Source organism: Stegostoma tigrinum, chromosome 5, assembly GCF_030684315.1.
Source record: "Stegostoma tigrinum isolate sSteTig4 chromosome 5, sSteTig4.hap1, whole genome shotgun sequence".
NCBI lineage: Eukaryota > Metazoa > Chordata > Chondrichthyes > Orectolobiformes > Stegostomatidae > Stegostoma > Stegostoma tigrinum.
In genome coordinates this window covers 90,964,044-90,990,704 of record NC_081358.1, presented here as the reverse complement: position 1 = coordinate 90,990,704, position 26,661 = coordinate 90,964,044, and the positions used below count along the sequence as shown (strand labels likewise).

Sequence of the window (26,661 nt, the reverse complement as noted above, 5' to 3'; positions counted from 1 at the left end):
TTTTATTTTTTATGATTCTCCTTAAAACCTACCTTTTTGTCCAAACATTTATTTATTTGAGCTAATGGCCTGGACTTTCATCCCTGAAACCTGTCTTGAAAATTGTAAGTTCCACATCTCCACCTTGGAAAACACCAGTTCATGAGATGAGATATTTATTGAAGGGAACTCGGTGCCTGCTGACATCAGGTCAACCAACTCTGCAAAGGTTTGTGCACAGTTTCAAGGGCTGAAGACTGTAGAGATAGGACTTTAAAAAAAAAAATCCACCTTAGTACTGTTCATCTCAGCTGTTTAAAAAAAAGACCAGCAGTTCAAATCCATACCCTCCACATACCATTTCTATATTACTTCCTAATCAACACATATATGCCCGTGCCTCCATATACTTTCAATCCTGATGTATGCTGCTCCTCCCATCACGCACACCTCCCTCCAAAAATTGGGCAACTCCTCAACTCATTCCAAAGTATGGTTATGTAGATATCATCATGACCCATCATGCCCCCACAACAAACTTTGTATTCTTGTCAAAGAGCCCAGACATCATTCAATTGTTGAAACAGTAGCACTCCAGCTTGAATGACAGCTCTAGTTGTCTAATATCTCGATTTTACATTTTTTTTCACAGATGTTAAGTGATCTCAAGTCCCCTGCTTTTGCAAATATTGCAGCTTAAAATATCTGGACAATTGATGCTTTTATCACATGGTGGGACAAGGGAGCTTTACAAAACATATTCATTTTAACATATTGGAAAATTATAAACAATTCTCTTTCAAAAGAAAACTTTTTTTTAACTCAAGCAACTGTCATGCAGTCGAGATGTTTTGCTTCTATATAGTGTGTGATTCAGCATTAAAGTGCAATACGTTAGCATGGTGGCACGAGGAGGCAAGGTGAGATTTTGGGGGCATACTTTGGCATGGAGTGTGTGAGGCAGATCTTTTGATTTCAACTTTCAAAGGCTCCCTCATGCATGTTCTTTGAGAAGGTGACCAAACAGGTAGATGAGTGTAAACCGGTTGATGTGGTGTATATGGATTTCAGCAAGGCGTTCGATAAGGTTCGCCACAATAGGCTATTGTACAAAATGCAGAGGAATGGAATTGTGGGAGATATAGCAGTTTGGATTGAAAATTAGCTTGCTGAAAGAAGACAGAGGGTGGTAGTTGCTGGGAAATGTTCATCCTGGAGAGCAGTTACTAGTAGTGTACCGCAAGGGTCGGTGTTGGGTCCACTGCTGTTTATCATTTTTATAAATGACCTGGATGAGGGCGTAGAAGGATGGGTTAGTAAATTTGCAGACGACACTAAGGTCGGTGGAGTTGTGGATAGTGACGAAGGATGCTGTAGGTTGCAGAGAGACATAGATAAGCTGCAGAGCTGGGCTGAGAGGTGGCAAATGGAGTTTAATGCAGACAAGTGTGAGGTGATGCACTTTGGTAGGAGTAACTGGGCTAACGGTAAGATTCTTAGCAGTGTAGAGGAGCAAAGAGATCTCGGTGTCCATGTACACAGATCCTTGAAAGTTGCCACCCAGGTTGACAGGGCTGTTAAGAAGGCATACAGTGTTTTAGCTTTTATTAATAGAGGGATCGAGTTCCAGAACCAAGAGGTTATGCTGCAGCTGTACAAAACTCTGGTGCGGCCGCACTTGGAGTATTGTGTACAGTTCTGGTCACCGCATTATAAGAAGGATGTGGAAGCTTTGGAAAGGGTGCAGAGGAGATTTACTAGGATGTTGCCTGGTATGGAGGGAAGGTCTTACGAGGAAAGGCTGAGGGACTTGAGGCTGTTTTCATTAGCGAGAAGAAGGTTGAGAGGTGACTTAATTGAAACATATAAAATAATCAGAGGGTTAAATAGAGTGGATAGGGAGAGCCTTTTTCCTAGGATGGTGACGGCGAGCACGAGGGGGCATAGCTTTAAATTGAGGGGTGAAAGATATAGGACAGATGTCAGAGGTAGTTTCTTTACTCAGAGAGTAGTAAGGGAATGGAACACTTTAGAGTCGCCAACTTTAGGTACATTTAAGTCGTCATTGGACAAGCATATGGATGTACATGGAATAGTGTAGGTTAGATGGGCTTGAGATCGGTATGACAGGTTGGCACAACATTGAGGGCCGAAGGGCCTGTACTGTGCTGTAATGTTCTATGTTCTATGTTCTATGTTATTGTTCATCCCTGATGAGCGATGAATCATGACTCTTACAAAATTTGGTTCAACTCCATGAACATTGCGGAGAAGAATGCCACACCTATTTCTGTAATGGAGCCAGTTGGGTGTGAGCTTGCAACATTGACCAGCCCCAAAAGACAGTCCTGAAGGAGTGAAGCCCCAGGCATAGGGTCAGAAATCCCACAATTGGTTCCCAACCACCATTTTAAAAAATGTTACCATATCTACCTGACTTAGTGAAATTCTAAGCCTTCTCTTGATGTGGTTCATGATCATATTTTGTTGTATAATGCTCCTGTGAGGTGTCTTTGGCTATTTCATTATTTGAAAGGTGTGATTTAATTATAAGCTGCTATTATTCAGTTTGATTTTATTTTGTTCCAAATATTTTTGATTAATACAATTTAATATCTGCTTACATGATGGCATAATTACAGATCAAGTTTTAATCCATGTGTTTAAAAAGATATTTTTAAAGCCTCGGTATTTTTAAAATTTTATTCCAGATAATTTTCTTCAGTTCAGCATTACTTTTCGATCTCTAAGGAGAACTTGCATCCTCATGTATCAAAATGTGATTTTAACTTCCCAGCATTTTGCCTGTTTTATATCAATTTTTGAATGAGTCATAATTTGAGAATTGTCGTTAAAAATCTAACTGGTTCTTCAGGGAAGGAAATGCTCCAGACTCTACCTGGTCCAGTTTTAATGGGATCCTAATTCTGCCCTAATGTGGTTTTCTCGGCTGTTAAAATGTCTTACCATACCACTCAGTGTACATACTATTTCACCATCATTTCAGGCAATTATGTATTGAAAATAAATGGTGGCTTTGTCAATGATCCCACAACCTAAGAATGAATAAAATCTTGATCTCAAAATAAAAAGTTATACCTCTTGGTATATCATGTTAGCTCTTTATGACTTCTAAGATCATTTCTTGCCTCACACAGTATCAGCATTGTATTTTAAGACTTAGAGTCAGCTTGCAGATCAACTTGGTGCAAATCAGTGCATGGATTGTTTAGCCTTTTTAACAAGACACAAATGTGAATGTGAAGCACAACACTCATGTACAGTAATCTAAAATTCAATCTAAAACAAACTGATAAAAAAAATCATATTTCTGTTTGAAACCAACATGACCACAGCAAACACTTCAGAGTGATTCATGCAGAATCTGATCACAAACCAACATCACAACCGACTCAATATAACTTTAACAATTAGTAGATCCTCCTCCTCCACATAACTGTCTCTTGATTTTGTCAGCAAGGACTTCAGCTGCCTTGGCAAAGTTTGAACTTTCTTTTACACCCCACCTTACTCCAGTCTGTCCAGTGCTCCTCCTTCTTCCTCGCCCTAGCCCAGGCTCAACTCTCTTCAGTGCTGCTCCATGCCCACCCCATGCCAAAATGTCTCTTTTTACGGATTCTACAGTGTTGGTCCTCCAGTGTAGATATGACCACAAAGTTAGTTTTCAACTGAATTGGATTGCTAAAATCAGAAATTGGCATGCATGCAGTTTACTCTTTGTGATGCTCCGAGCTCTGGGTCTGCAATAGTAATGGTCTCCTACACCTCCATGGAATTGCTCTGAAGTGAGGAGGCAAATCATAAAGCAAGAAGGAGGAAGAGATTGGAAAATAAAAATAAATATAAATTGGAGAATTCAAGGACCATTCCTATGCTTTGAAACTTTCTTGTTAGATAATATTTTCATTAAAATAAATAATTTGATTCACCTGCTCATGCCTCTAATTTTCCATGCTGTGAAAAAAAAACTTGCCTCTCATAGGAGTTTGTCATTCATTCAATACTTTCTCACAAGGAATGCTGCAGTAATGGAAAAGCCCTGATTTTCTGGGTATGGCAGCTGACAGGTCTCTCCAGTAATTCAACTAAATGAAATACATTTTGATAATCACCCTGCATCTTCCAAGTGTTGCATGTAGACTCAGTGTTCTGCTGTAATGCAGAGTGCCCAGTTTCTACTATTACGTTCTGACTCATTTTCATTTTTGTTGTGAAATATTCTGTTTCCTCCACCCTTCTTCTTAGCCACGAATTGCTAGCTGAGGGAAAGGTCAAAGTCCATCTAATTTGTTTTCTACCATCCTGAGAGACATATGACTCCATGATAATTGTTGACTAATAACAAAAGACAATGTCTATCAATTAGTCTACAATGCACCTGAATACTGGGAACAGGCTACATTAGAAAATATGTAAGGAATGGTGTTTGATAAAGTAGCCATTAGAGTAAGCGGGCTTCCTAGTTCCATTTCAATATGTATAGTAGGAGATGTCATATCTATTAGGAATGCACAATAACAAAACTTTATAGTTTTCTCATTAATCAGCATCCATTTAAACTTAAAGATATATTGAGGTTAGGAATACTGTGACATGTAACTCATCGCCTGACTCCTGAATGCTGTCTACCATCTGCAATTTACAAGTTAGAAGTGCAATAGAATACTCTTCACTTGCCTGGATGAGTGCAGCTCCAACAATACTCAAGTAGCTTGACAGCATCCAGGGTTAAGCATCCCAATTGATTAGCAAAGGCAAATGTGTGAGGCAAAGTTTTTACACAGAGGATGGTAGATGCTTGGAATATGCTACCAGGGGAGGTGGTAGAAGCAGATACAATAGCAACATTTAAGGGGCATGTAGATTGACATATGAAGAGGCAGTGAATGATGGGATAGGGACCATGTGCAGGGAGATGGAGTTAGTTTGGAATGGTGGGCCAAAGTGTCTTTTTCTGTGCTGTAAAGTTCTATGTTCTCTGCTCATATTTTAATGAAAGTTGTTAATTCACATTTATTATCATTTTTGGAAACTGGGCTTCATGATAGAGGCAGATGAGTGTTGGATATTTCTGTGAGAGTTTTCTTAAAAAAAGTCAGAAAATTCTTGTAGAACAGTGACTAAAATAATTTTTCAGAAATCAAATAATTGCAACTCCCCTGTGATGTTAATGGAAAGATATTTATACTGTTATGTTTAAAAGAAGAATGTAGGATTTTGCAACTTTTTAATGCAGTACAGAAAATACTGGAGTTGAGTTCTGAAGCAAGTTTAATTTGTTTCGTCTCCAAGGTGTTTGGGGCAGTTCAGAGAACCAGTTATCTCAGCTGAAGTGTTTAGCTGGTAAAGCTTCCTAACCTCATCACTTTGGTTAGAAATTTGCAATTTATTAAAACTCGGGCAGTTTTGGCTCAACTGTTTTGAAGAGTTTATGGTGGCAGGTTTGAAAGGATTCATTGAATTGTCTTCACAGTCTACAGCAAAGAAATTGTAGTGAGCCAGTTAAGTAGAAGCTTGAAGAGTTGAGATAATAGTGAAATTTCTCTGGACTTGGGTCTCTTGCTAACTGTCTTTGATATTTAGATAGCTGATTTTGTATTTTTCGATTGTGTAATAAACTTCTGTTCTGTTGTCAAAGAAAACCTGCGGTAAGGTGAATCAAGTCATGTTTCAGTGTCTTGTAGTATTTAGACATGCATTTGTGATACCAAGGCATACGATCTTTGGGCCAAGTGCTGGAAAATGGGATAAGAATAGTCGGGTGGTTGTTTTAGACCGATATAGGTTAGATAGGTTGTGGAGCTTTCTTCTGTGTTGTAAGTTGCTATGATTCTATGATCCTATGACAATCAGCTGAGATCATAACAATGTGAAAGTTAGTAGGAACTGCAGATGCTGAAGAATCTGAAATAGCAAGGTGTAGAGCTGGATGAACACAGCAGACCAAGCAGCGTCAGAGGAGCAGGAAGGCTGATGTTTCGGGCCTAGACCCTGCTGCATGTATCTAAAGTACGGACATCAGAGTGTTCATTGTGTCGCAAGTGTGGATTAACTAAACTTCTGTGCTAGTCTGAAATAATTGCATTACTTTTTGATCTATCTCTCAAGGACTGAACTCCAGTGTTTTGTTCATTTATGATCTTACTACCCAATTTTGACACTTTTTTTTATGTGCTGTGTATCTGCATTCCCAGTTCACATTTTTTCTGAACCTCTTTTAAACATATAGGACAGATGTTGTGGTCCCAGTAATTGGACTGCAGTTGCAGGAAGTGCAGTGAAGGCATGTTCTACTGAAGCATTCAAGGGTCATTGAATGATTACTTAAACAGAAATAAAGTACAAAGTTATGGGGGAAAGGCAGAAGTTTGGCAGTAAGTCCGAATGCTTAGAGGTTGGTGCAGACATGTTCGTCAGTCTTTTGCTGTCAAGTAGTCTGCTTATTTCATTATGTGCACACAGCTCACTATTGGGATGCTAATGAGGCCCAGATTTCAAAATAGCCTACATCTCAAAATGATACGTCAGGGAATGGGGCTATTGCTGGTGCACAGGACATTGTCTTTCCTGCCAGCAATTTTATTTTGAGTAAAATAACTATATTACAACTTCTACATTTTACTTGATTCTTAAAATCTACAGCCAGCACTGAGACGCCTTTTATCTAAATGCACCATTTTGTTTACTTACACCCCTACATTATATTCTGTCATGCTGAACTCCCAATCAATTATATTTTCATTATCTGGAGAATCAATGGTGGGCAGTTTCAATGTTGCCTCTCATTTTTTTTGTCTCTGAGTAGATTACCTACTCTACATGGTTACTGCCCAATCAGTAAAATATTAAATTAGTACAAATGATACAAATTTATTTGACATTCTCACACTTTAGCTATAATCTGTGAACTACACAAAGTTCAGTGCATTTAAGTGTTTCTGCTTTCTATGATCCAGCAGTTTGCTTACAAGATTTCATTTGTCATGTTTACATTATGTTATCTTCAGGATGCATCTTTCCTTTTCTTCACTCTGAATTGTGGTTTGTTTCTTTCCCTCTAACACGGCAGCATGTGGCTTGGTGATCAACACTGCTGCCTCACAGCACCAAGGACCCGGGTTTGATTCCAGTCTTGAGTGACTATGTTGAGTTTGCACATTCTTCCTGTGACTGTGTGGGTTTCCTCTGAGTGCTCTGGCTTCCTCGCACAGTCCAAAAATGTGCAGGTTAGGTAGGTTGGCCATGCTAAATGGCCCACAGTGTCCAGGAATGTCCAGGCTGGGTGGATTAGTCATGGGAAATGGAGGGTTACAGGCTTGGGGTTGGAGGGTTGGGATGTATTTTGGAAGGTTGATGTGGACTCAATGGGCCAAATAACCTGCTTCAACATTCTATAAACACAATTAACCATGATTCTTCAATCCTCTGAAACCCTATTGCCTTGAATTCTCTGAATGATTTTCTAGCTTTCTGCCTTCAACATTCTTTTAAAAACTTGCATCTCGTTTAGTGACTGAGATCTAAATCCATTTATGTCCTGTTCAAAGACAATACAGTATAGAGCTAGAGGAACACAGCAGACCAGGCAGCATCAGAGGAACAGGGAAGTTGACATTTCTGGTCGGGACCCTTCTTCAGAAATGGGGACGGGAAAGGGAGCTGGGAAATAGATAGAGGAGGGTTGGGGCTGGAGAAGGTAGGTGGGACAGTAATAGGTTTATGAGTTTTGTTGGAGGCAGGAGAAGTGGATTAGATTCCCGGTCAAAGAAATCAGTGTGGAGCTGAAATCTAAAGGAATTGAGAATATCAATGAACAGAGGGTCGGTACATAAATGTCCACTGCTTTTGTTCATAAGGATGTTAAGAATTTCTTTACAGTTTTCTGCAATTGTTATTTCTCTAGTTGTTCCAATTTTACTTCAATTGGTCTCACATACAAAACACTCTTAAAGTTCAGTCTTAACTAAATATTTGTTTTGTGCTTTTTTGTAGATAGACCTAAAAAGAGTTCTACGGCGGAAATCTCCATTTACTTTAAAGATGTTAATGACAATGTTCCCAAATTAGCAAAAGATTCCTCTCAGTTTTTCATTTGCCTACCAGCTGAAGAAGAGAAGAAAATAATAATCCATGCTGTAGATGATGATAAAGAAAATGGTCCTCCATTCAAGTTTTCTTTTCCAGCAGATCCAGGCAAGGAATGGAAAGTTGAAAACATAAATGGTAAATGAAGACAAATATCTCCATTTGTTTAAGCTTAATAACACAAGTCAATGTTTTGTATTTGAATCTATACTGCACCTTGGATTCATTGTTTCATGTATAGTTCTCTTAGATTATAAGAAGTTAAGTTTGGTCAGGGTAGGGTAAAATCAAAGTAGTCCTTCTGCTTTGTGAGAGAGAGGAGCTGGTTTAACCTAAGCGTCAGAACACGTCACATGAGAGGCAACTTTGAGAAGGAATCCTTCATGGTAATCTGAGCCAGTGTGGCAATTGAACCCACGTTGTTGGCATCATTCTGCATCACATACCAGCCAAATGAGCCAATTGACCCCATATGCTATTAGCGATATCCTTGTTTAAGAGCAAGAAAATGGCAGCTTATGTTGAGGTTTAGGACCAAAAAGGTTTGGGTTGGGTCTTGTAGTCACAAACTTTTACTCATGTGATCTGACATTGCTATGATATAGCTCCTTTTGCACAAGCTCATTCACTGTCCTCAGAGAAACCCTTTATTCTACACCCTCCCCGAGTTCTTTAAAGATAATACATTCAACGCTGAACTTTTAACTCTTTACTCATATCTCCCCAAAATTCAATAAGTCTCTTTGGTTTCAGTCATTAATCGTGAATAATAGCCTCAGCTCTCTTAAAGGGTGCATATGTTGCATGGGGTCCCCTGTTGAACTCAGGGTGACCATAGGGTTGGAGTCTCTACGGACAAAAACATTCCTGGAATTCTATCAGAAAGTAGAAATGCATCATTGTTTGAGAGGAAATAAACTTCTGGGGCAGAATCTACAAGATGTCCCTCATAACACAAGGATCTGCAAGCTGGATGGCAATTTGCTTTAATAGCCCTTACCTTTCTAAGCCTTCTTTTCCAAAAATCACCCTTAGGCAGCAGATGAGCTGTGTGTATTCTAAATAAGGGCTTGCTTCTCTGCAATAGCATCTTGCAAACAAAAAAGGAAGTTTTTTTTATTTTTTTTCTCTTAGGAGTACCTATTTTAAACAGAAGATCATAACACAATAATTAAGGGTGAATGTTTTCCTCATCTAACAGCACACAATGATGTTGAAATTTTGAATATTCCCTTTAAGGAGAGGGTTTATTACATACTATATCTCTTTTTTGTGTTAATCACTTGAGAACATTGTGTTGTGCAGAGGATTTCTGGAGATCTTCTATGGCCTTTTATATCTCAGTTTCGAAAGCTTGATTATGTCCTGTAACTTCTGATTGTTGGACTTTTAGGTAAGCAGATTGTTTCAGGTAGTTAGACTTTCAGTTCTTGTTTAACTGCAATCGATTTAAGGTCTTTTTTATGCTTGACTTTAATCTTCACCAACCTTTGATGTCTCTAGAACCTGTATAGTTGCTTGTCTTCATCGTTGCTGAGAGGAGGTTAGTTATTTCCATAGATTTATGTTGGTGTTCAGCTGGAGGTTCTTTCTTTTATCTCTAGACTAACAAGCTTTGAACTTGAAATTAGCCATGATCTAAACTTGTCTTAAAGATATAGGGTATAAGAGAATACACTTTTTAAAAAATGCACAATAAAATCATCTTCCTCCACTAAACATGGGCTAACTGTGGAGTATGGGGAGCACAAGCTCACTCACAACTAAAGGGAAGATTGCAAACTCAAAACAGCTGTCATCTGCCTTGGCTGAAGACTGAAAACTTCACTTCATCTACTCACATCTGGATTTATGTTTAGAGCTCAGCATCAGTGTTCCTTTGTCTTAAAGCACTTCTAACCTTCGGAAATGAATCTATTTAAAATCGCAGAGTCTCATTTTTACTGCATGACAGCAAAATTGTCGAATTGGAATTTGATGTAAAAATGACAGGTATTTGGGATTAATGAGTAGGAATTTAAATTAGAATTTTGGAATCCTTGTAAAGTAACTGCAAATGTTTGTATTGTACCTGAATAATGTCACTACATTTGTGGTCTTCACAGGTACTCATGCCTTGGTCACCATGAAATTTGGCCGACACAGTGAAGAAACAAAATATAATCCTCGTGTGCTAATCACTGATAGTGGCTCTCCACCCCAACAAGGAACTGATAATATAGCAGGTAATTTTTCAATGGTATCGTCTTAAAATTCCAGCTGGTTCTTCATAAATGATAATGTGATCTATGACAAATAGCCATTTTAAGAGTAAGTCTTCAGTTTATATCTCATAATTCACAAACCCAAAGTCCTTGAGAAAGGAAATGGCAAATATTTATCAATGTTTATCTGATTTGTCCCAAAAACAAATATCTCTGAATTGTCTGCTCTTTCATGGATCTCTGTTAATTGTTTCCATGCTATCTGTCTCCAATGCTTCTCAGAGTTTGTCCCCTACAATTGCTTCACAAGGTCATAATTTTAGGATAAGGGGTGGCAGATTTATAACACAGATGAGGGGAAATGAAGAGGGTACCTTCTCTCAAAGAGTTGTTAACCTGTGAAGTTCGCTACAGCGTGCTGTAGGAGGCCAGGACATTGAGTAAATTTAAGGAGGAATAGACAGATTTTTAATTAGAAATGGGTTGAAGGGTTAGAGAGAGTGGGCAGGAAGGTGAGTTGATGCTGAGAATGAGATTAGCCATGATCGTATTGAATGGTGTAGCAAGCTCAAGGGGTTGAATTGCTGACTCCTGCTCTTAATTGTTATGACCTTATATAATTAATTTAATCGATGTGGATTTCACTTTTCAAAGCATGAGCCTGCTTCATTGCTCTATTTGAATCTTATTTTCACACTTCTAACTGGGAGTAGAGGGCAAAAGGGACTATGTGCACAAATTGTTGAAGATAGCAGGGCTGTTTGAGATAGTTAATTAAGGAGAAATGTGGGATTTTAAGCTCTATAAATAGTACCAGAGCAAGTAAGTTATGGCAAACTTTATAGAACCACTGATATTGTGACCAATTCTAGGCACGATGCTTTAGTAAAGACCTGAAGGCATGAGAGAGAATTCAAAAAAGGATTCGGTAAGAATGGTTTTTGAGATATGGGACTTCCCCTCAATAGTTTGAAGAAGCTTGGATCGTTCTCCTTAGAGTAGTAAGGTTTGAGAGGCAATTTTATTAATGGTGTTGAAAATTGTGAGGGATGTGGGTAGTGTAGGTGGAGAGGAAATATTTCCATAGGTGAAAAGGTCGCAACTCTAAAGACAATGACAAAACAAGAATGGCAAACAAACCAAAGATGACAGAAGAAAAAAATATTCATACAGTATGCTTATAAAATCTGGAATATATTACCTGGTCAATCTCTAAGGAAATGAAAGGTTTTACAATGTCAGTTAGCTAAATACCACAAAGGAAAATTGGATGGTCAACAGTTAGTTAGAAATGAGGGACAAAACAGGAGGAAGTGGGTCAGTTGGTAACATGTGTTTAGATGAGGCATGGAAAGGTTCACAGCATGGGGAGTGAAAGTCTGAGGGATGATTGTCTTGGGAGGCAAAGAGAGAGGGTAAAATCAGCAGACTAACCTACTGCACAGTCTATACTTAATAAAGAATTTCTGGATCTCTCTCGCTTATTGATATGAGGAGAAAAGTGGGGCATAGAAAATAAGAAAACACAGCGTGGACCTGGAGGAACACAGCAGGCCAGGCAGCATCAGAAGACCAGGAATGTTGATGTTTTGAGCCAGGACCCTTCTTCAGAAATGGGGGAGGGGGAAGGGAGCTCAGAAATAGAGAGGAGAGGGGTGGGGCTGGGGAAGGTAGGTGGGATGGTGATAGGTGAGTACAGGTAGGGAGTGGTGGGGATTGGTCAGTGAGGTGGGAGGAGAGAATAGGTGGGAGAGAAGATGGACAAGTTGTGTCAGGTCAAGGAGGTGAGGATGAGAGGGAGGATTGGACGTGGGATGAGGCCAGGGATGGGGAGATTTTGAAACTGGTGAATTCCATGCTTAGGCCATCAAGCTGCAGGTTCCCGAGATGGAATATGATATGTTGCTCCTCCAGTTTGCTGGTGATGTTATTGTGACATTGGAGGAGACCCAGGATGGACAAGTCACCCAGTGAGTGGGAGGGGAAGTTAAAATGGTTGGCAATTGGAAGGTGTTGTCAATTGTCACGTTGAGAGTGCAGATGATTTATGAAATGGTCTCCGAGTCTACGCTTGGTCTCACCAATGTGGAGGAGGCCGCATTGGCAGTTGTGGATATAGTAGACCAGGTTGATGGATGTGCAGGTGAGCCCCTGTCTGATATGAAAGGTTTGTTTTGGACCTTGGATGGAGGTGAGGGGGGAGGTGTAGGGGTAGGTGTAGCACTTCCTGCGGTTGCAGGGAAAGGTGCCCAGAGTGGAGGGGTTAGTGGGGAGTGTGGAGTGGACAATTCTAGGACATGTTTGGCGATTTGGAAACAAGTCACATATTCAACCAATGGTCAGTATAATCCTAGAATAGTGAATGGGTCTTGTGGCACAGTGATAGTATATCTACCCCTGATCCAGGAGGTTCAGATTCAAATCCTACCTACTGCAACATTTTTGAACAGATTAATTAAAAAAAAGAATAGTGAATTATTTCAGCAGCGATTGAGGCCAGTTGGAACTTGTTATGTTTGATCAAGAATGGGAATGGATGTGTGCCACTTGTGTGGCAAATATTCCCAAATCTCTCTTCGTCAGGTTGAGTTGTAATTCATGCTTACCACAAATTCTATGTTTAATCCAGTCTTTTTCTGGTTGCCATTTCTCTGTAGATCCCTGTTGACAGGTTCATTACTTTTGTATGTTTGGACATGTTTCAAGATGGGATAATTTAAGCATTTCATGCATTCCTTTCTAATGTTGCCCAAGCTAAAATTCTACCTCTTACCAGTTCTTTGCCTCTAAACATACTAATCTGAAATCAGTTTCCCATATGGGTAAGCCGCTATTTCTATGTTGCACTTTTCATTTATCACTGATACCAAAACTCAGACTGCACCATTTAGTTCACTATCAAGAGAGATTAAGGAAGTTAATTTATTTTCTGGCATTAAGTTGACAAATTATCCAAAATATGCTGGCCTGAAGGCGAGGTTGATACAACAGGGTTTCAATAGTCTCCTCCCCAGTGCACTCCAAGCAAACGTCCAAAGCATGAAAAACAAAATGGATGAATTTAAGCCTAGCCTTAGAGAGAAAACTGAGAGGCTATTGTGTGCCCTGCGTCAGGGAGATTTGGCTCACCCCTGCCTTTCCCGAATGCACCCTACGAGCTGATGGATTCTCAATAAACTGCATGCACTGCTCAGTTAAAGTGAAGGATGGTGGGTTATGCTTCCTGATCAATAACGCCTGGTGCTCAGATATAGTGACCCTGGCAAACCATTGCTCCCTGGTTCGAGACAGCCTTATATTAAAATGCTGTCCCTATTACCCACCGCGAGAGTTTACCTCTGCCATCCTGACACCAGTCTACACACCACGCCATGTGCGCTCTGGATGAGATTTACACCGCCCCAAACACACTAGAGACAAATTTCCCTGAAGCTCTATTCATTGTAGCAGGTGACTTCAGCCAAGCCAACCTCAAGCGGGTGATGTTAAAGTGGCACCAACACATCTCCTGACCCTCCAGGGGACCGAATTTTCTGGACCACTGCTACACAATCACCAAAGATGCCTATCACTTCAGCCTCTGCACACACTTCAGCAAATCAAATCACAGCACTGTGTTTCATCTCCCAGCTTTCAAGCAGAAGCTGAAAAGGAAGAACCCTTCATGACAAGAAGCCCAGTGTTGGTCCGAGGCAGCGGAAGACTCTGGCACTGCTGAGGATCGGTGAACTAGACCTTGTTCGAGCGTTCAGAGGAAAACCTAGATGAGTACGCCATCACCGTCACAGACTTCATTAGCAACTGTGTAGAGGACTGTATACCAAAGAAGTCAGTCTGGGTGTTCCCCAACTGTAAACCTTGGATGAACTAGGTTGCCCAATCCCTACTGAAGACCAGATGTGCAGCTTTCAAGTCAGGTGACCCGGACCAACAAAGCAAATCCAGATATGACCTCCACAAAGCCATCGGGGTACCAAGGGGCAGTACCCAACTAACTTAGAGGCACAACTCTACCAAACAGACACCTGCCACCTATTGCAAGGGCTAAACAACATAGCAGGATGCAAAATGAAACAATGTAAGATAGTGGGCAACAACATCAGCTCTCCCGTCATGTTCAATGCTTTCCAGGCTCGGTTTGAGCAGAATGCCAGTGGCGCGGTGAAGCCTGCCTTGAAAGTCCCGGGCACACCTGCAACCTCTATCACTATGTCAGAAATCAGATCGGTCTTCCTGGGAGTCAAGCCAAGGAAAGCGACAGGCCTGGATGGTGTCCCTGGCCGAGCATCCAGTCCAGTGGGACCAACTGGCAGAGGTATTCAACAATGTCTTCAACCTCTCACTCTTACAAGCCAAAGTCCTCACCTGTTTCAAGAAGCCCACCATTATCCCCGTACCTAAGAAAGCACATGTAACATGCATTAATGATAACTACCTAGTGGCTGGGGCCTTAATTATCATGAAGTGCTTCGAGACGCTGGTCATAGTCAACATCAACTCCAGTCTCCCAGCCTGCCTCGATCCCCTACAATTTGCCTACCAATATAGCAGATTCACAGAAGATGCCATATCCCTACCCCTGCCATCATCCCTGGAATATCTGGACAACAAAGACACCCATGTCAGACTCCTGCTCACTGACTACAGCTCCACCTTCAACACCATTGTACTCTCCAGACTGATCTCCAAACTGCGTGACCTTGGTGTCTGTTCTACCATCTGCAACTGGGTCCTCAGCTTTCTGATCCATAGACCACAATCAGTGAGGATAGGTAACCACACCTCCTCTAAAATAACACTCAACTCCAGATCCCCCCAGGATGTGTCCTCGACCCCACACCATACTGCCTTTACACTGACATATGTGTTGCCAAATTCTGAATGAATGCTGTCTATGAGTTTGCTGATGATACCACTGTATGGGGATGGATATCTAACAGCGATGAGTCAAACTACAGAAAGAAGATAGAGGACTGGTTGATGTGGTGGAATGAAAAGAGTCTGTCTCTCAATGTCGGCAAAACTAAAGAACTGATCATCAACTTCAAAAAGAAAAGAGGAGAACACACCCCCATCTACATCAACGGAAGTTGCCACATGCTCTAGGAGAGACGTTGATTTAGCACAGTGCCATTGGCTGATTGTTGCTGACAGCTATGACAAGCTGCCTGTTTTTCTCAAATTAATTCATGGAATGAGAGTGTTGCTGTCTAGGTCGGCATTTATTGCCCATCCCAGAGGGCAGTTAAGGTCAACCACTTTGCTGTAGGTCTGGGCTCACATGTTGATCATTTCCTTCCCTAATGCACATTAGCAAACCAGATGGGTTTTTCCGACATTCAGCAACGGATTCATGGTCGTCATTTAGACTCTTAATTCCAGATATTTATTGAATACAAACTCCATCATGTGCCATGGCAGGATTTTGAATCCAAGGTCCCAGAACATTAGCTGGGTCTTGGATTAATATTCCAGTGGTAATACCATTAAGCCATCACCTCCTACTCAGTAAGACAACAGAGATGTGCTGTGAGCCTTTAGGGTCTGAATGAAGCGGCAAAAGGCAAAGCAAGGTAGAGATACTGTGAACATCCAAGTAGACTCCAAGTGAGTGAGCATTGAGAGAGCTAGCTGGGAGCTTGGCGATGCACTGCAGTGCAATCCACAAGAGGGGTGCTTGTCACTGCACACAAAGTGACCTGCCAGCACCATAAAAATGCAGGATGCCGTTGATCTCCCAAGTGTAGCAATGAAGTGGGGAGCCATATTCTATGTGAGTTAGAGATTTGCCATGAGGATGTAATGAATATGGCACCATAACATGTGAATGGGAGTCGTATAGGCACTTGCTGCCTTTGGAGTGCAACAGCTATTGCAAGGGACTATTGCCCAAGATGGAGACATAGTAGAGCAAGTGAAGAATCGGAGCCAGCAGATGCCTGCTCCGACTTTTATATTGGGAATTGTCGCTGTGTTTCTCTTCAGCGTAAGGGAGAATAGGAATTTGTACATAAACGAGGTGAGGTTAGGTACAAATGACATGTAAGAGCATGCAAATATGCATCACACCACTCACAAATGAGATTATTGTCTCGCTGTTGTAGAATTCAACTATTTTATAGACATAAAATAATATTTTGCCATACACTCCCAACTCACCCATCATTACCCACATTGTTTGGGGCTCGGAAAATTCAGTTCTGAGTAAATATGTTGCTGCATTACTACTTTTTCTCACATTTAGTAGTAATAAATTCAGTCTTTTAATTAGTTCAAGGTGCCTATTTAAATGGGGTCCATTCAAAAATATGCATTTATTTGGGTCTGGGAGAAAGGCATCCACAGAGGAGGTGAACCTTTTTAAATTAACCATGTTATGGCCAACTGAGGGGGAGTGAATAAACACAAACAGACAGTTTATCCTGCCACATATGGAAGCTTAACATTTGGCATGACCACACGTTGATGTTAATGATATTTCCATCCTAGCAGGTAGACCTTGCAGGAATTGTAAAATCTTTGGTCCTTTGATCATTTGTCAAGATTGGTTGGATAATTAGGGCAGATTAGGAACAAATAGAACATATAGAACATAGAACATTACAGCACAGTACAGGCCCTTCAGCCCTCGATGTTGTACCGATCTTCATACCAATCTGAAGCCCATCTAACCTACACTATTCCATGTACGTCCATATGCTTGTCCAATGATGACTTAAATGTACCTAAAGTCGGTAAATCTACTACCGTTGCAGGAAAAGCATTCCATTCCCTTGCTACTCTCTGAATAAAGAAACTACCTCTGACATCTGTCCTATATCTTTCACCCCTCAATTTAAAGCTATGCCCCCTCGTGCTCGCCGTCACCATCCTAGGAAAAAGGTTCTCCCTATCCACCCTATCTAACCCTCTGATTATTTTATATGTTTCAATCATCACCTCTCAACTTTCTTCTCTCTAACGAAAACAGCCTCAAGTCCCTCAGCTTTTCCTTGTAAGACCTTCCCTCCATACCAGGCAACATCCTAATAAATGTCCTCTGCACCCTTTCCAAAGCTACCACATCCTTCTTATAACGCGGTGACCAGAACTGTACGCAATACTCCAAGTGCGGCTGCACCAGAGTTTTGTACAGCTTCACCATAACCTCTTGGTTCTGGAACTCGATCCCTGTATTAATAAAAGCTAAAACACTGTATGCCTTCTTAACAGCCCTGTCAACCTAGGTGGCAACTTTCAAGGATCTGTGTACATGGACACCGAGATCTCTCTGCTCATCTACACTGCTAAGAATCTTATCATTAGCCCAGTACTTTGCCTTCCGGTTACTCCTACCAAAGTGCATCACCTCACACTTGTCAACATTAAACGCCATTTGCCAACTCTTAGCCCAGCTCTGCAGCTTATCTATGTCTCTCTGTAACCTACAGCATCCTTCGTCACTATCCACAATTCCACCAACCTTAGTGTCGTCTGCAAATTTACTAACCCATCCTTCTATGCCCTCATCCAGGTCATTTATAAAAATGACAAACAGCAGTGGACCCAACACTGACCCTTGCGGTACACCACTAGTAACTGCTCTCCAGGATGAACATTTCCCATTAACTACCACCCTCTGCCTTCTTTCAGCAAGCCAATTTCTGATCCAAACTGCTATATCTCCCACAATCCCATTCCTCTGCATTTTGTACAATAGCCTACTGTGGGGAACCTTATCGAAAGCCTTGCTGAAATGTAGTAAGTCTCCAATATGCAGTTCCTTAAACTAGTTTTAAAGTTTGGTATTCCTGGTGTATTATTTCCTCAATGTTGGGGTATGATTTCATACCTTTTTCTTAATTTTCTCTCAGTGACCATAGTAAGGTTGCATCTGTTGCCAATCACATCTTGTCTTCAGAATTAACCTGCGTATCATCCTTAAACCTCATTTAGGCTTCTCAGTGTTCAGGCATGTGGTAATATCAAATGTTACATGCAAATTATCACATTGACTTCAGCATTTAACATGATCTTATCAGTCAAATATATGTTTTATACTATTCTTTTTCTTTTTCTCCTCAGTTACTGTCTGTAAATGCACAGATAAAAATGTGTGCTTCATTCCAGTAGAAGGTTTATCTAAATCATCAAAAATCGCACTTGCAGTTGGACTATTGCTTGGAACCTTTGTTTTTATAGGTATGTGTTGACCAAGACCCAAGCTGCATGTCTGATAAAAATTTCTGTGGCTAAAATGTCATTTCACTTTTTTTGAGAATTGACTGAAATAATAACATTTATTCTCAAAATGTTCCCATAGGTTTGATCCTTGCAGTGGTACTTATAAAAATGAAACGCAAGAAAGGCGGAAAAGGTGATAAAATAGATCCAAAAGCAGCAAGGACTGTGAAAGAAACAATACCTCTGGCTAATGCATAATACTAGAAGCTTGAATATCCCACACCCGAAGGAAATCATTTTTTAGGGTCAATTTTGCATTCTTTCAAAGATCCTTTTACATATCTCTACCTTTTAATGAGTGACAAACATTTTGAATGCAACTTAATTTGGTATTAATTTTACTCATAACATTTATTTATAACTAGAGAATTTTATACAGTCCTTAAAAATAAAATCAAAGGATTTGTGCTTAAGAGTGTGTTCATTACATTCTATTTCTCCATCAAGAGTGCTGGATAATATTTGGATTGCTACTCATCAATCTCACTTCTAAGAACCTTAATTTGAAGCTTGTTTTGAGTGAATGTGACCAGTGAATTCATTCTTAGAGTTCTCTTTGTCGGAATTTGTTTGTTTTTTTGTAAATTACAATTAAAATTTGATTTATGCCAGTCTGCAAATACTCCTTGCCAAAATACCAACATGGTCATTTTGTTATTTTCTTTGCCGTTAGTAAAATATGGAGAGTGGAATGACTCCAAGTGAACATAAGATGAACCCCCTTTCATATAGAACAAACTAGTGTACCTGTTGTACATATCATAGGGGCACTGACTTCATGAAGTATACATTAACACCCAAAATCTATGGACCAAGCTTTTCAATTTTTATTTTAAAACATGCTTCGGTCTTCAGTCAGATAGTTTATGCCCTGATCCTTCATTTAATGTGTGATATAAGCCATACACCTTCTCCAATTTTATTGAGGTTACATGACGGTGATGCAAGGATACAGCTTTTCCATATCAACTCTCATCATTGTGTTTCATGTGTGCTAAGAATAATGCTTGATAAATATGTGCTATTATCTCTGATGGGTGAATAATGCTGAGTTTGACGAGGTCAACAAATGCAGGAATGCAGGCACTGCGGTTAGGAAGTGCACCACTGGACTAAGGAGTGGAAAAAGTGGCCAGGAGTTTTAGTCCTAACATTATCCAATAACCTCTTGTGCAAAAACAGACGTGTGAAAATCAGATGAGACATTGTTAAAGCTTGGCTCTAGTGCTCTCTGTTGTGAACAGCTGGACAGCATTTTATTGTTTAGGTATTATGCAGAAGTGCTTCAGGGCTAAATATTGGATTAACATTTCCAGACAAACATCAGTGCTTTCAAGAAAAGAGGGGTAAACAGCAAAGATAAATAGGTGGGTGGGGAGAAGGAGAAACAGTTGCTGTTAATACTCCACTTCAGTTGCACTCCAGTCAAGCAGACTTTGTTGTTTGTTGAAATCATTTTTGTTCCAAGGATATATTCTCATATTCCTTTTGAGACTTCATGCCAAAGAAAGTGCTCTGTAAATAGGATTTATGTTTGAATGATGGTGTTTTTGTACCAGCTGTTTTTACATGTCTTTCCACAACATTCATATTGAACTGAAATATTAATGACAGCAAATTAATGCTATGTTGTTTCTGCTACAGCAAGAGAGGATCAAAGGACAAGTTTTAAAGGGAAAGGCAACTTAAGTCAATTTCTTTGTAACCTATTGTGATCATATTTGAGAAAGCAGAAGATTTATCACTGATTGTGCATATGGAAACCCTTCTTGACCTCAGAATATTTTCTCCTTAGTGTTGTACATGATAAATTCAATGTAAAAAAAAGGCCAGTCTGACTTTTTGTGTTGCACTGATCATTTTATTTTGCATATCATCTTCTGATGGGGCTCCTTTTAATGACAACTCAGGGATGACTGGTACTATTGATAATTAACAGTTCATGCTCAAGGATCTGGTGAATGGAATGATTAGTTTGTTAAAAATTACTCAATTATTTTATAACATGCTGCAAAAGCATTCTTGAACTTTTCAAAAATACTAAGAAAACTTTGTGAGGAGAATGAGCAGAATAAGGCCTCGATCATCTGATTACTAAATTAGCACCTTTACTTTCCTGTCATTATAAATACATCATTATAAAGGCTTTTAAAGATACATTCTACCTCTGAAAGCTGATGCAATTACTGTTCAAAGTCAGCACAAAACCTTCTTATGTGGCATATTCCACTACTTGTGAGAGTAAATGTTTTGCAAGACATATATTTGAAATATTTTGAACTTGACATTCTCTAAATTGTGATTTACACTTGAAGATTGAAGCATAGTTCAGTATGTTTATTACATTCAAGTAAAGGTCTGATTACTGTATAATGTATTCGCTTTTCTGATGTGGTGATAGGAAATCAGAGTAGAATATTATATAACTGCTTTTCAGCCAGCATCACATTTAGCTTTTTAATTGAATTGAAATATTTTCTCGATGTCCAACATCAAATTACTAGAAAACTGTTGCCGTCTCCTGTTCTTGTAAGGTCAAATCTATATAATTGTACCTTTGCTTCACCTTTGGTTCAGTTGGTGATGTGGCAGTAAACTACACAAACCAGAAAGGTTTCATTTTGAACCCATATTATGTGCTGTTATTGGACTTTAGTTAAGATGAGGATCAGTCCTCAGTAACGGCCTGAGCATCAATGCTCTTAGGAGGATGGAAACTGGTCGTGATTTCTATACCCAGTGAATACAGATTCCTAGATTCAGATTAACTAAATCAGCACACGCAAAGTTGGGACTTTCAAGGTTGATGTATCTCAATTCCACACTGATCGTTGAATCATAGGAAGAACACAGATGAAAGACGTAGAGGCTGAATTGTAAATATTGCACTTTGCCATCAGGTTTGCCACTACATAGAAATCAGGTACTGCAATGACTTTGCAAATTATCCTTTTAGCAGTGGTATTTGGTTTCAAATTAATGGGATTAATTTCCTCTTTCTGCCAGCTTTATGGATTTTGTTTAAAATAAGTATGGATAGTTTTAGCTCTTAATGCAGCACAAATTGGGAAACCCTGGAAAGAATGGCCACAAGGATAGCCAAAGTGAATAAAATCAAGCTGCTGTAATAAATAGGTTGTTGGCCAGAGTATGAAAGCGTTGCTCTGTGACAAACTTGCTATCCATGAGACTTGAAAGGTGTTTTGTACAGGCACTGGATGCCAAATTAGGAGCAGTCACAAGACTAGAAGCATATTCACAAGTGAGACTGAGCTGTTTTACAATCCCCCAGTTTTATTGTACTGCCGCTGTCATGTTTTTGTACAACTATATTGATCATATGATTCTAATCTGTAATGTATTTATACATGGTCAGTACTAGGGATGGTGAAAACTGCAAAGAGCTGAAAAGCTACTAAGCTGCACTGTTGTAACTTTTTTTTTACGATCTGGGTATTAAAAAATAAATTAAAAAATGAGAAAAAGATTGCAAGTCTTCTTGAAAAATTATTTTAGAAGTATTTTTTATGGGGTCTGATTTGATTATTCTTATCTGCTTTTTAAAACTTAGATTCTCTTTACATTTACCTTATTGATTTTCTGTTTACATCTGTGTTCTTTCTTCAAATGCTGATGCTTTAATTTTCTCATTAGTTGTTAGATTTCTGTATGAGTGTACACATCTATGTGGAAAAATTCAAAAATCAATTTATAAGAAAAGTATCAGGAGAAATTGAGATTACCTTCCATAAAATGAAATGAGCCTATTTCTAGAATGACAATGTGATTTTAGCAATTAATTACCATTGACAGATTTCTGATTTTGAACATTGTTCTCAAGAAGACTTCTGAGCTGATTATAATTGGGATGTGAAGTGACTGTGCAGTGGATCTGGAATAGAATATATTTTGAAGACAATTTCATGATAACATCATATCAGCTGCACGGTTACCTAAGCCTGATGAAGAGTCAAGTGTTAAGAAAAATTCCAGATTGTCTGGCACAAACCCAGATTTTACCTCAGTGCTGATTTCAGTGAGAAGGAGGCGGTAGAGTTCTGAGGGTTAGCCTCAGTGCTATTAACTTGGCGAGGAGAAAATTCTTCCGGTTTCCATCTCTGATCATTCTGTCTGGGCGCCAGACAGTGATGCTACCCCAAGGTTGAGAAGCATGTTGACATCATTACAGCTAAGATTAGAAATGGGAACAGATTCCTTTCTTAGATCCACTGCTTCTCTGGTCATAACAAAGTTTGAATTTAAAAAATATTACTGATGTCGCCAAATATATAGATACCATAATGTGTTCAGGATCAGAAATAAGTCTGCCAGGTTTCTTTGGTTAACAAATTACTTATTTTCAATCGAACATATGATGTGGAAGTTGTTGGTGAGGTCTGCATTTGTTGCCCATTCTTAATTACCATAAGTACTAGCTAGGAAGTTTCAATGGGTAGTTAAGAATCAAGCCCGTTGTTATGTGTCTGCAGTCAATGTAGGTCTGACCAGGTAATGTACTTTCCTAAAGGACATTAGTAAGCGAGATGAGTTTTTACAACAATTTGCAATGATTACACATCATATTGGACAAGTTCGTAATTCTAGGTTTCAAATTGCCGTGATGGGATTGGAACCATGTATCCGGAACATTACGTGGGGTTCTGGAGTACACACACAGTGGCACTACCAGAATGCCACTCACTCCTGAACTCATTTATTATAACCAAAACCTACTTAAGTAAGAATACACAGATTATTAACCAAAGATTTTGACTGCATATATATATATGTATATATAAAATACGTATATATAATCTGGAATTTTTTTAACAACTGACTCTTCATCAGGCTAAGGTAGTAGCACAGCTGATGTGATGCTATCATGAAATTGTCTTTGAAATGTATTCTATTCCAGATATATATGAAAACTAACACACATGCAACTCCCGAATCTGAGAAAGGAGAAGGCTTATTCATGGATTGTCTGAAAAGTTGATGTCCAGCTGAAGTTATGTTGGACACACAAATGGTTGACACAAAGGTGTCTTCCTGAATCATTTGTGGCTGGCTGACTTCTCTCTTCTAAACACAATGAGGTAGATTCTGAAACCTTCTTCAGGAACTCTGGAAAGTGTGGACAATGTTTTCTAGTAAGCTTATAATTCACACACTTGAATTGTCAGAGAAGGAGAGAGAGAGAAAATGGCAGGTTATTTCAGACACCCTGACAAACTTTCAAAATGACTGTACAGTAACCCTTGAAATATTCTGATCTATTGACAAGTTAGCCTTGAGCCTCCACCCATTACAAGGAGGAACTGAATACAGTGACCAGAAGTAGAGAACGCCATTCTCTGAATGTTATGATACTCACAGATTGCTGTTTATGCATGTATAAATGGACATAAGGCTTACGGATTCAGAATTGCTGAATACTGGAGGCAAATGCCTGTGCAATTGCATCTGAGCAACAATTTACACTTTGAAGAGAGAGGGAACATGGCAGAAAATTAGCAAGAGAACTATTTCTAAAATGTCTATGGAGCATTTAAACAAGGAACTCATACACAGTGTAACGTTTGTACATATGTCTTTAATCTAGATGGTAATAAACTAAATTGAAGCTGCAAGTTGGAATAGGCAGTATTACTTAGTGATTTTGTACAATTGCTTTAATTGTGTTCTCATTATTTTCACTTTTACATGAATGAATGAAGAAAACAGTTTTGTTACAGTAGCCTTGATATAAAATTATAGACACTCTTAAACCTGCAAAATCAAAATATTGGGCACCAGGATCACCGGTAAGACATGATAAATTTTTTTGCAGAATCATGAAAAATGAACACCCGCGTGAAAATCTTCCTATCCTGCTCAATCTCCAATTCTCACGGCTTCAGAACTTGAATACTACTGCAAGCTATAAATAAAAATTGTGAGATAAAGAAAATCCTTTCCAAAGCATGTAACAGCAATTGGCCACTCGGTATAATACCTGCAACCAATGGAAGATGAAACTTATCTGGAAAGAAATGTCACAATGAGGACTAAGAAGCCGTAACAGTGTAGTGGAAGACTGGTCTTGCGAGATTAGGAGACGGTACAGAGAAAGAGAAAGAAAAATCGCTCAATTAACCATGAAAGGAGGGGAATTAATGATTAAGACAAAATATTTTAAACAATCACAGTTATCAACAAATAGTTCCAGAACATTTACATATAATATGATTTTGATTTACAATCCAAATATAATAGTTCCTGAACTTGAAATAAAAGACCTACACAATAACCAGACTGAAAAATGGCAAGCAAGAGTCACACCAAGGAATGCCATCTCCAATAAGAGATAGTCGACTTGACATTCAATGATGTTGCGATCACTGAATCCCCCTCTATCAACATCCTGGAGTTACCAATGGACTAGACATATAAACACAGTGATTACAACAGCACGTCAGAGGTTGGGAATATTGCAGGAGATAACTCACCTTGACTTGCAGTTCGGCTCCAACACATTTGACACCATCGAGGACAAAACAGCCCACTTGATTAGTATCACACCCACAAGCATTCACTTCTTCTACCACCGATGCTCAGTAGCAGCAGCGCATACTATCAACAGAATACACTGCAGAAATTCACTAAAAATCCCCAGATAGCACCATTCAAACCCAAGACACCTTCCACCTAAGAAGGCAAGGGCAGAAGATACATGGGAACACCACCACCTGCAAGTTGCCCTCCAAACCACTCACAATCCTCACCTAAAAATACATAGCCAATCCTTCAGTGTCAGTGGATCAAAATTCTGGAATTCCCTCCTCAATGGCGTTGTGTGTCTACCTATAGCACATGGCCTGCAGAGATTCAAGAAGGCAGCTTATGACATTTTCTTAACTAGGGATGGGCGATAAATGCTGGTCCAGCCAGTGGTGCCTACGTCTCAGAAGTGAATAAAAAGAATTCTAATTTGCTGATTACATACATGGGAATGTAAGTTGTTATGAAGTTGCAAAGATGGTTCAAGAGAATTTGGACAGGCCACGTGAATAGGCGAGAGCTTAGTATGTAAAATAAATGTGAATAAGTGTAAGGTAAGGAGGTGGAAATGGTTGTTATCCAGAGAGCCTGGGCTATCATTGTTCACGAGGGACTAACAGCTAGCTTGCCCGTGCAACAAACAAATTGGTAGGTATAGTGATTAGATCCCTCCATCCCCTATTCCCAATTCCTCCGCCTCCGCCGCATCTGCTCCCATGATGAGGCATTCCACTCCCGCACATCCCAGATGTCCAAGTTCTTCAAGGACCGCAACTTTCCCCCCACAGTGGTCGAGAATGCCATTGACCGCGTCTCCCGTATTTCCCGCAACACATCCCTCACACCCCGCCCCTACCATAACCGCCCAAAGAGGATCCCCCTCGTTCTCACACACCACCCACCAACCTCCGGATACAATGCATCATCCTCCGACACTTCCACCATCTACAATCCAACCCCACCACCCAAGACATTTTTCCATCCCCACCCCTGTCTGCTTTCCGGAGAGACCACTGTCTCAGTGACTCTCTTGTTGGCTCCACACTGCCCTCCAACCCCACCACACCCGGCACCTTCCCCTGCAACCGCAGGAAATGCTACACTTGCCCCCACACCTCCTCCCTCACCCCTATCCCAGGCCCCAAGATGGCTTTCCACATTAAGCAGAAGTTCACCTGCACATCTGCCAATGTGGTATACTGCATCCACTGTACCCGGTGTGGCTTCCTCTACATTGGGGAAACCAAGCGGAGGCTTGGGGACCACTTTGCAGAACACCTCTGCTTGGTTCGCAATAAACAACTGCATCTCCCAGTCTCAAACCATTTCCACTCCCCCTCCCATTCTTTAGATGACATGTCCATCATGGGCCTCCTGCAGTGCCACAATGATGCCACCCGAAGGTTGCAGGAACAGCAACTCATATTCCGCTTGGGAACCCTGCAGCCCAATGGTATCAATGTGGACATCACCAGCTTCAAAATCTCCCCTTCCCCCACCGCATCCCAAAACCAGCCCAGTTCGTCCCCTCCCCCCACTGCACCACACAACCAGCCCAGCTCTTCCCCCCCACCCACTGCATCCCAAAACCAGTCCACCCTGTCTCTGC

General features: G+C 40.1%; 1 protein-coding gene and 1 long non-coding RNA gene across 3 annotated transcripts in view; one reads left to right on the top strand and one right to left on the bottom strand.

The window, feature by feature from the left end:
• Positions 1–21,999, top strand: part of cdh17 (cadherin 17, LI cadherin (liver-intestine)) — a 111,759-nt gene extending 89,760 nt beyond the window's left edge. For both annotated transcript variants that reach the window (XM_048529621.2, XM_048529622.1), the window contains exons 15-18: positions 7,993–8,223; positions 10,191–10,310; positions 18,354–18,470; positions 18,592–21,999. In XM_048529621.2, the coding sequence (XP_048385578.1) occupies positions 7,993–8,223; positions 10,191–10,310; positions 18,354–18,470; positions 18,592–18,710 (587 nt within the window). In that variant the 3' untranslated portion in view covers positions 18,711–21,999. The remainder of the gene's footprint in view (positions 1–7,992; positions 8,224–10,190; positions 10,311–18,353; positions 18,471–18,591) is intronic.
• LOC132209591 (uncharacterized) overlaps positions 1–26,661 on the bottom strand; it is a 128,016-nt gene that overhangs the window by 79,747 nt on the left and 21,608 nt on the right. Inside the window, exon 2 of the long non-coding RNA XR_009445778.1 lies at positions 22,101–22,195. This is a non-coding gene — a long non-coding RNA (uncharacterized LOC132209591). The remainder of the gene's footprint in view (positions 1–22,100; positions 22,196–26,661) is intronic.